Source organism: Octopus bimaculoides, chromosome 13 (assembly GCF_001194135.2).
Source record: "Octopus bimaculoides isolate UCB-OBI-ISO-001 chromosome 13, ASM119413v2, whole genome shotgun sequence".
In the NCBI taxonomy this organism is placed as follows: Eukaryota; Metazoa; Mollusca; class Cephalopoda; order Octopoda; family Octopodidae; genus Octopus; species Octopus bimaculoides.
Genome location: NC_068993.1, coordinates 64784746 through 64796204, shown reverse-complemented (window position 1 = coordinate 64796204; position 11459 = coordinate 64784746). Strand labels below are relative to the sequence as shown.

At 37.3% G+C, this 11459-nt stretch overlaps 1 protein-coding gene across 1 annotated transcript in view; it reads right to left on the bottom strand.

Moving 5' to 3' along the window:
* The window catches only part of LOC106867776 (cubilin), a 426298-nt gene that overhangs the window by 59320 nt on the left and 355519 nt on the right, over window positions 1-11459 (bottom strand). Inside the window, exons 13-15 of the mRNA XM_052972560.1 lie at window positions 7239-7363; window positions 5966-6118; window positions 3779-3869 (exon numbers count right to left, since the gene is read on the bottom strand). Of these exons, the coding sequence (XP_052828520.1) occupies window positions 3779-3869; window positions 5966-6118; window positions 7239-7363 (369 nt within the window). The remainder of the gene's footprint in view (window positions 1-3778; window positions 3870-5965; window positions 6119-7238; window positions 7364-11459) is intronic.

The following is an 11459-nucleotide window of genomic DNA, read 5'->3' as shown; positions in this document are numbered from 1 at the left end:
GCATACATACATTCATACACACACATACACGCACACACATATATATATATTTGTGCATGTTTGCATATATATGTGAGTATCATTTAAGTTTACCATTTTACAAAATAAAAGAACTTATTGATATTAAATGATTATTTAACTATCTGTGTTTGTGTGTGTGTGTGTGCGTATATTTTGAGGCGTTTGTGTTGGTGTTTTAGCCTTGTAATATGTCTGCACGTTATCGTAAGCGCCTTTTTGTGTGTGTTTGTGTGTGTTTGTGTGAGTTGCGGTGATCATTAGAACGTAAATAAAATATTCACAAAATAAGCTAATTCGTGTCTATAAAGTAATACTGCATCGATTCATCAAATACGATGTGTTGGGAGTTTTCTGTTGAATGTCTGGAAGGCAATCAGCTTATTACTTTAGCATTTACGTGGTAACTAACATTAAGTAGCTATTGTCTGCAAGAAACATTTTCTTCTCCTTGGTTTATTTTGGAAACAATGAGAAACAGATATGTAAGTATAAGAACAAGAGCAAAAGCAATAATAATATTAATAGGAAGAAGAAAGAGGGAAAACAGGCGGGGGAGAAGAAAGTGATGATTATGTAAAGTTTCTTTTTTTTTTTAGCTTTCTGGTTAAAATCATGCACTTTACGCATACATCCTGTTGTTTTTCATCAGCTAATGACACACACACATACACACAAGCTTATATATGTGTATATATATATATATATATATATATATACACCTTTATAAAGAGAGAGAAAGAGGGGGGATATGTTATTTACTTGTTACAAGTGTAATTAAGATTTATGAACATTAGAAATGTTTAGATAACTAAAGAGAAGACAGCAACAAAATATTCTGAATAAAATATCTTAGTTTTGAAAGCATTTATTAGAGCCATACAACAATGGCCTCTTAGCTGTTGTTTGCGTGCAGCATTTTAGCTGCAAAGAGTAAATATAATCTATACATCCCTTCAGTAATATTATAGACCAGGGGACGATTGAAGAATTTCTTTTGTTGCGTTGATTTCTTGCACATAAAATTTATTTCATCCATTCACACATTCTTTTTCACCACCAGCCGACTTACACAGTTGTTCAACAAAGCTTTCACTTTCCATTTCTCCACTTCTTAGTCTCGAATCTTTACATTTCGCAGAAGAACGATTATATTTTTTTATGTCAATTTGTATTTCAATAAATATCTAAATACCTAATTATAAGTGCATATGTATACACACAAACGCACACACACATATAAACATAAACATACACACGCACACACACACACACACACACATATATATATATATATATATATATAAACATCCACACAAAAACATATGTATGTATGTATATAAATATATACATTACGAGATATATTTGTCAGTGACAGTTGTTAACATCCCATTAATTTCTATTAACAAATTTGATACTATGGTTCTTTCAAAATCTTGCTTACTAGAGTATTTTGAGAAAGACATTAGTGTGTCTATGCGTAGAAACATGAAAAGGATACACTCACACACACACACACATCCTTCTATACATCATACTTAATGCAAATGCATCGTTGGAAAGCAAATTTACTGCGGTATCCGTCCAGAAATAACATCTCTTACGGACGTATTCTATTTAGAAACACACATTGTAACAGATGGAGAGGAAAATCTTCCTAGTAATGGCTGGCGAGAACGCCAGTTGCCTTTTGGCCTGTGCTCTTGTCTCTCCCACGAAGCAGAAAGCCTCCGAGTGATATATTTTTGCACATATGTAACACTTTGGCTTTCTTCCTTCTGCAACCACTCCTATTTGATCATAATATTCAAACCTGAAGTGATTCAGGTTTTTTGATAAGTCATCAGGTGTCTGTAGCACCTGGAACCTCTGACATGATTCCACACTCATTGATAAGTGACTGAGTATATTCAATATTGCAGACGACACGAGAATTAACTGTACTATGAAGAAATGGAAACTATATTTCTACACAGGTGACACATCCTTAAGGAATGTTAATATCAAGAGAAGAATTTTCCGAGGAAACTCGTTATCCCCTTTAATATTTGTCTTATGCTTAATCCACCTTAGTTTAGTATTAAGGAATGCAACGGCAGGGTATCTGTTCAGAGATTGTAAAGGTAAAATTAACCATTTGTTCTCAATGGATGATCTGAACCTTTTCCATGAGAACAAAAAACGAAATAGATTCCTTAATACAAACTGCAAAACTCCCCAGAAAAGATATAGGCATGGAATTTAGCATAATTAAGTGTGCACTATTAGTCATGAATAAGGGACAAGTAGTCATCTGTGAAGGCATCCGATTACCAGATATTAAAATCACTGAAAGAAGGAGAGAGTTATAAGTATCTTAGGGGTGTTAGAATCCGACAGAGTACTAACTATAGAAATGAAAATGAGAACTGAGAAGGAGTACATCAGAAGGGTGGATAAGTTAATGAAGTCAAAGCTAAATGGTCAGAATCTCGTGAAGGTTGCAAATATTCGGCGGTCAGAGGGCAATGAGGTTGGTAATTACCGACCCATTGCTTTCTTAACCTCTTATGGAAAGTGTTAACAGACATCTATGCAGGGAAAATATATACGTTCCTTGCGGAGAGAATCTACTTCCAATAGAACAAAAGGGATGCCGAAAAGGATCGAAGGGCATCAAGGACCACCTTGTGATAGACAAGGTTGTAATGAAGAACTGCAAACGGTACCAAAAAAATCCATGGTCTGGATAGAGTTTACAAGGACTTAGGATATGTTGCTGCATTCGTGGATTTTGGAAACACTTGGCATGTTTCTGAGAATGTGTGTGCATGACTAGTTGGAAAACACGTCTTTTCTGTAACAACCAGCACTTGGCCGAGGTAACATTTAAAAGAGGTATCTGCCAGGAAGACTCTGGTTCACCTTTGTTATTTGTTATAGCCTTGATCCCACTTTCTATAGTTCCACCCAAAGTCACTGTGCACTATGAGCTGAAAAAGAATGGACCTCATCTCAATCACCTTCTCTTCATGGATGATTTAAAACTGTTCGCAAAAATTAGAAGCTGAAATAGAGAGGCTGGCTGAGACTGTGCAGATGTACAACAAGGATATAGGGATGGAATTCGGTATCTCGAAGTGTGCGGTGCTCACTTTGAAACGGGGGAAAAGAGCAGATTGTAGGCGCATAGAATTGCCAAATGGGAGTGAGTGGAAGACCCGGATGATGATGGGTACAAGTACCGTGGGATTCTGGAGTTGGACAATATCTTGCACGGAGAAATGAAAGACAAGGTCATCACTGCATGTTTGAAGCCCTCAAACTTCTCTTGAAATCTAAGCTCAGCTCAAGGAACCTTGTAACTGCCATCAACATATGGGCTGTTACTGTAGTCCGTTATAGTACCCCACCACTCTGAAATGGACACGAACGGAGATTAACTAACTCGATCGCACTGCCCGAAAGACAAATACAATACATGGTGCTCTCCGCCCTAAGGCGAACGTACACAGGCTGTACATGAAGAGGTATAAAGGCAGACGTGGGCTGATTAGCGTACGGGAATGCATCAAAAGTGAAAGAAGAAACATGGCGGAATATTTGTCAGAAGGAGTTGAGGGTCATTGGTATAGAAGAATATACACTCAAACATTTCAAGGGTAAAAACACTAACAGATTTCGCAGGAACAAATCCAGAAAATTGTGATAAAAGAAACAGAAACAAAAACTTAAATGTAATGTATGAAGAAACACAAAATATAAGTGATGCATACTTTACCTGTAAAGGGGAGATATTAAATTTGGTGAAACTAGGTATTTTCTTTCTTCTAGTTCCGCTTTCAAGTATTTTCCAGGGCCGCAGAGGAATGCTGTAAAAAGAATATATGTGTATATTCCAGTTTGAGTATTTCTGATTCAAAACAAAGAGACCGCGACCTATGAAGAAAAGTTGATACAAATCAGCGGTGTAATGAGAATTTAAAGTCACCGACCCAACCTTTTTAACCTTAATAAACATAACCCCAACAACCGTGTAGTTCTGTTCAGGAACGCTGGTTTAGCAATATCAAGCAATACCAACGATCACACCTTCAATGATAACAAACATCTTCAAAGAATTTTTACTGATTAGAACAGTTATGATTAGTGTAATGAAGGTCAATTTCTTGAATGTAACTCCAAACCTCAAGACAGACATATATTCTTACAGAAAACTTGACGAAAAGTCTGTTTATATCCATAGGAACTCCAACCACTCCTGCAGTAATCAGAATCATTGACACATTCATCAACAAAATCTCCAATCAATCGCTGAATAGAGCAATTTTGAACAGGACCACAGCTCATTCTTATGAGAGGTAGCTTTATTGTTAAGTTACTGTATATGGAGTCCCCCATCTATTTCCAAATCCAGAATTAGTATGATTCAAAACACAATAAAAGGAATGGAAATAAGAAGTATCTATTGAAAAATTATTGTTGGAAAGAAAATAGTGAATGAAGACTACCACAAAAAGCCTCATTGAAACATGGGGAAATAACATAACTGTTGAACTTGTTATTACATCTTTGTTTCTCATTAGAATAAACCCAATAACTAACCATGACAAGCAAACAAATATCACCATACAGCATTATTTGATGAACTTTATTTGATTTAAACTTGATATGTTATAGTTTCTGAATTAATGGTCTTGATTTTGTGAAAAGTAAATATAAGAGACGTTTAAGGACGCTGGTTCAAATAAGACATATCATAAAAAGTGCAATGTTAAAAATATTTTCATGAACAGCTTTTTAAAAAATATTCTTTTCTAAACAAATCAACGTACAAGTAAATGAAACGTTAAAAAAATTGATAAACAAATATGTTTATATAAAGACAATAATTTAATATTATGAAACAAAATACAACGAAAACATTAAATATTGGAATAAATTTCAATATAAACGGCAAGAAAAAAAAACGAAAGCAGAGAAAATAACATTTAAAAAAATATTTATTATTCATGTTGCCATAAATTAATATCTCAATTTTAAGCTATCGTTTATTGGTATATTTTTTTTATGGAGTGCATTTATTGTCAATTGCGTATAACCACGTGATCGTTTCGAGAAACAATATTTGTTACTATGGCATGAGCCACTTGACAGGTCACTCGACTGTCGACGCCCATTAAATAGATATTTATAAATAAATAACATTTCCTTGGGCAGAAGAATCAAAAAGCAAATCGGTTATATTAATAAATTTTTAATGTTGATTCAGGACAAGGTAATACCAAACACAATCGTCTCCATATTATGTTTCGAATACCTACGAGGATTTCTTCCCATATCAGAAGAGAAAGCGCTGTTGAGTAAAGCTAAACCAATTTTTGTCGCTGCTGATGCAGGAGAAGAATATTATAGACCGTGTGTAATAACACATGATTCGAAACAGCACACCACAACATCTTAACAATTAAAGCAGAATCCAAATAAAAGGACGCATTGGTCGATACAGTAATGATTGGCGGGCTTTTGGTATAGATCTGCACGATCAGGGTGATGTGGGTATTAAGCAACCACGTAAAATTACTTATCGTCATTAACAAAGATATCAACGAGATTACGTAGCAAATCCACAGTCGTCACCGTCAACGCTATGACCAACATTAACAATTTTTTTCACAAAACAATAGCAAAATATACTACTACTACTAGTTGTAGTAGTAGTAGTAGTAGTAATAATAATGATAATAATAATAATGTTTCCAACAAAGTATTCTCCACTATACAATATTGCTTCTTGGTAACCGGCGTCAATATGGAACGCAAGAGAGAAATTTTCAGTTAATTGGAAAATACTGAGTATCTGGAATACTCACACACACACGCACACACACGTGCACACACGGTGGTACACACATCGAGGCGCGCACACACACACACACACACACAAATATGCAAGTGTTCTACTTACACACATCTCTCGCTATGTAGCGCATTTTAAATCCTTTGTAATCATAAGAATCATCTGTCTCGAATTGAACCATGAGTTTTTGACCGGTACTAATAAATGAAGGATGCTTCACACCACACCATCTGTCGAGACTTGGCGAGTTCACATTTCCACCTGTTGAGTGAGACAAAAAAAGTCACGTGAGAAAAAAACTTGAAAGTTTACATTGGTTGATATAATTACATTCAATATAAATAAACGCGCCCGCACGCACACACACCTCAGCACCAAGAACCAGCCTCTCTCTCCACCTTCAGACTGACTTCACACTTATTTTAGAAGTTCGAAGCTAAGTTCACTACATCTTTTGCGCGAATAAGTTTTCTTTAACATTCATCACTGCTTTCCCCATTAATGTTGTAATTACAGTCAATTTAATCCCACTCTCCACGATTCCTGGGTGGATCGTAGGGATAGAGTACTGAGGCACCTCCTCTATAGGAAATAATCATAATTAAAACTTCCTGCTGGATTCCCAAAGCTGACCAACAAAAATTATGGATATTATCCAATCATTTCATTCTTGGTTTGCCACTAGGTTTTATGTTGGTTGGCTCGACTTGAAGAATCTGGCTTGCGATTATTTCCCGCGCTACTATAATCACATGCCCGAAGTGATCTCTGGCTGCGAAGAAATAGCAGCATGGCCTAGAGAGACTCCCTGAACTCCGGGCTAGATTTGTTCAACTAAAACCTCAAGGCGGTTCTCCAGCACGCCCGCAGTCAAACGATTGAAACAAATAAAAGATTATATATATATATACGACGGGCTTCCACTGTTCCCGCATGCCAAATCAACTCATAAGACATTGGACGGCTCGGTGCTATAGTAGAAGCCATTTGCACAACATACCGTGCAAAGGGACTGAACACTAAACAACATGGCTATAAAGCGACCTTCTTCAAACTCAGTCAAGCCTGCACCCGTATACATACAGGAAAGGAGGAGATGAGTGTGTCTGCATGAGTATGCGTGTGTGTGTATGTGTGTGTGTGTGTGTGTGTGCATGAGCTCGTGCGTCAATGAACATGGATGATATGGGAATCCGTTTTATATTACAGGGAGCTCCACAACAGTTCTAATCTTGGATGGCAAACCTTTTGTAACATGGGTCACACACACACACACACACACACACACACACACACACACACACACACACACACACACACACATGTATATACTTATGTTTCTATTTATCGTATCCTTTTTAAGTTAAATATCTACACTTACCATCATAAACTTTAACAGAATCGTACACGCACCCAGGTGAGTCTTCTACCTCAAAATCCAGCACTTGTAGCTCCACTATGTCGAATTCATTTGCGGCTGTCAAAATCCACCAACAACTAAGATTTCTGTAAAAAAAAATGACAGGGATTCAATGCATCAGATGAAATGGGGAAATCTTTTATTTTTTACTTGTTTCCACCGTAAAGATTATTAGTCGAAGGAATCAACTCCAGTGCTTATTTTTTTTAAGCCTGATACTTACTCTATCAGTTTTTTTGCGAAACCGCTAAGTTATGGGGTTGTAAACACACCAACACCGGTTGTCAAGCGGTGGTGAGCGACAAACAGTTTCTGTCTACCAAATCCACTCACAAGCTTTGGCCGCCCCTAGGCTATGATAGATGAAACTTGTCCAAGATGCTACTCGTTGGGAATGAACCCAGAACCATGTGGCTGAGAATAAAACTGCTTATTACACTGCCCTCTCTATGTCGGACATACGATCACAGTCGAGGATTCTCAAAATATCATTATACTACTTGAGGGCAGTATAATGGTATTTCGCAACTGTCTCACGTTAGATAAATGCTGTTAAAGAGACTTTAATCCAAGGTCTACTAATCATGATGCTCCCACCCTTTTAGGAATATCTAGGATCTTATCATCTGATGCCCTTACTGCCCACGTAGAGTATGCTACGGTTTGAGCTGTTGAAAATTTGATACTTATTTCTAACAGGGCTGGATATCAATAAAGGATCTCTCGTTTGTGTGCATGTTTGTACGCATGTTCGTATGTTTGTGGGAGGGACATTTAAATGTGTGTCTATGTTTTGGGATGTGTGTGCACGTACGTGTTCATCGCTTTCTTTTATTCAGCACATTTAAGGCTATTTAAGGTTATGCTGGAACACACTGGATATGTATAGAAAAAGATGAATTTTGTTTCCTTTTCGGTGTCCATTAGCAATGATGCTAACTGCACAGTTGCATATACATTAATTTCATTGCATGTATTCATGCTTAAGTGCATATATATATATATATATATATATATATATATATATATATATATAGACAACATACCAAATTTTATAACCTAACCAGTTGATGCATACATTTACATGCGTTTATGACAATATCTGGCATTTTAATTATTGCTCGCAGGTAAAAAAAAAAAGCGTACGCAAATGCATAACACAGATGTGTGTGTGTGTGTGCGCGAGTGCGTGTATATATATAAATAAATACGCATGTGTGTGTATATATATATATATATATATATATATATATATAGGCGTAGGCGTGACTATGTGGTAAGAAGCTTGCTCCGGGTTCGTTCGCATTGCGTGACACTTTGGGCATGTGCCTTCTACTATAATCTTTGTCAGGCCAAGGGCATCTGGAAATTATCCATGATAATTCCCGACCAGAAAGTCCTCCGGAACAGACTAACCAGTTCGTTCTCGTCGGCGCCCATCGACTCCCTGAGAACGTCACTGCACTTCCCCGCCACCAATTCTCTATAAATTTCTACAGTAATAATAATAATAATAATAATAATAATAATAATAATAATAATGATAATAGGTTGTTGAGGGTTGAAGTATTCTTTGGTTATAAGAGATCCACTCTGATTTAACCTTTCTAGCGACTGTGAAGGTTTTATTTTGATGATAACAAGAAAGAAAGAGAAGCAACAGTTTGATTTCTGCCTGCCCAAAAATACTATCACCGTATCATTCTAATATAACATCAGGTCGTAAGGGTGAACTGAAAAGTTCATCGTCTGACTATGAAGAAGGAATGGTGCTTGAGCTGTGAAATCTTGTATGCATTTATTTCAACTCTTTTTTATTAATAACTGCATCGTTTCGTTGCAGGTAAACTGACATCTGACTGTTCAAAGAAAACTTCAAAAGTAATTAATAGCGATTTCTCTTGAAAATGAACAAAATTTGGCGTCGTGGTGTTATCAAGTACCTGCAAGGACATCCATGCTGACGTGATTGCCATGTTAGGGGATGAGGCTCCAACTTTATCAACAGCGCAAAAGTGGGCAGCTGAATGTAGGAGGGAAACGGAGAGTCTTGAACATGACCCAAGGTCTGGACGTCCTTAACTGCCACCACCGAGGAAAACAGTGATCGTGTTCACCACGTGCTGATGGATGGCAGGCAATTGACTATAAATCAAATAGGCAATGCTATTAGCATACATCGCGAGAGGGTTGAGAAGGTTTGCACAATGTACTTGGCATGACAAGGGTTCCTGCTCGGTGAGTGCCACGTCTTCTGACACCTGTTCAAAAGCACACCAGGCCGATCATGTCATAGAAAAACCTGACATTGTTTCAGGCAGATCCAACTGGTTGCCTTGAACGTTTTCTTACTCAGGATGAGTGTTGGTTCAACAAAGAGATATGATATCCCCATTTAAACGTGGACGTTCTGGTAGAACAAACTATACTTCGGTAGATGTCACGAGAGAACCTTTCGTATTAGCTTTTAGTGCAAAACGCACTCTTGTTTATATCGCTAGCAGGAGATATAAATCCCTATCAGCCCACGCACTCAGATTTACTAAATCACCTGATTTCGACCGTCCTTGGTCTCGTCAATGACGGACGCTCGACCGCTAGAGACAGCAGCGACTCACTTCACTGCCAGCGATATATAAGAGAGACAGTGCCAGAACAGGTGTTGGAGTGGCGATCAGCCAGTGGTCTTGTGAAAAAAAATATATATTGGCAACTGAGGCAGTGTTAATACCGAGAGGTATGCAGTGGAAACAGTTCTCCTCAACTGTTCAAAGAAGGCCAAAGTCGTCTCTGCAGAGAAGGTAATGGCCTCAATATTTTGGGATGCAAAAGGCATTGTGTTTATTGACTATCTTCAAAAGGCTCATACTATCAATGGAGAGTACTTTGCGAACTTACTGTGGCAATTACGCAAAGCCATCAATATGAAACGTCTAGGAAAACTGACAAAAGGGGGTCTTGTTTCATCAGGACTCGCTCCAGCACACAAGTCCTTGATTTCAATGGCTGCTGTGTATTACCGTCGCTTTGAACTGGTTGATCACCCACCCTATTTTCTTGATTTGGCCCTATTTGACTATCATCTGTCACTCAGCATGAAAACGCACTTGGCTGGGAACCAGTATCACAGTGATGATGAGGTCATATCTTCTACGGGGGGATGGGTATGTTGAAAAATAAACCACATTTCGTTACATTCCATGTGAGTGTCTTGGTCAGCCTATGAGCTTTTCAGTCGACCCCTGTATAGATAAAAATGACTAAATATATTCAGAAGATGAAAACATATGTACAAGCACATATATATATATATACATTGACAAATAAATTTACTATTGCTTGGAGTATAAAAAAATACAGAAGACTAAGGGAGAATGCATAGTTTTCCTTAACTTGATAGCTATTTCTGGGAGCACGGAATTACGAAATGTTTGTAATGTTCATAAACAACAGATGGAATGCGCAAAAATTCATGGATATGCCGTAGATAGATGTATAGAAACGTTATCATAATACCGGGTTCGTCTGGAGGGGAAGGTTGACGACAGCACTTCACATAGTGGTTTGAGAGATTTAAAGGTTGAATAGGAGAAGAGGATGATAAGAGTAAAAGGCAGGGAAAAAGAAGTTACAGGTAACTTAGGGAGGAATGGAAAGGTAGAGGAAGAGTAAGAAGAGATGGGGAATACAAGGCAGGCAGCATGTTGAAAAATAAACCTTATTTGATTATCACATACCATGAGAGTATCTTGGTCAGCCTATGAAATTTTCAGCCGATCCTCATATCTCAATTACTATTACCATCTAGCCACTGGGATGGACAGATTGTTTGCTATCAGCATGTTTTAAATTTGAAAGCAATAGAATTCAATTTTTTTCACGTTGTACGTTCTTGAATGCTATACACTCAGACTTTCGTATATTCGAATGTTCAGACATTCAAATTTTCATAGCTTTTCGATTTTCTATAATATCACACAATTTATGGTTTTGTAGTTTTAAAATTTTATAGTATTTATCATTGGTTGTGGTACGTGAGGTGTAGATGGCGACTTGGTGGATGGTGGGGCTAAATGAGATAAAAACGAAAATTCTAACTACGTACAGATATAACTGAAGTTCTCTTTCTTTCCTCTCCCGCCCCTCTAATCTTCTCCATATATATATATATATATATATATA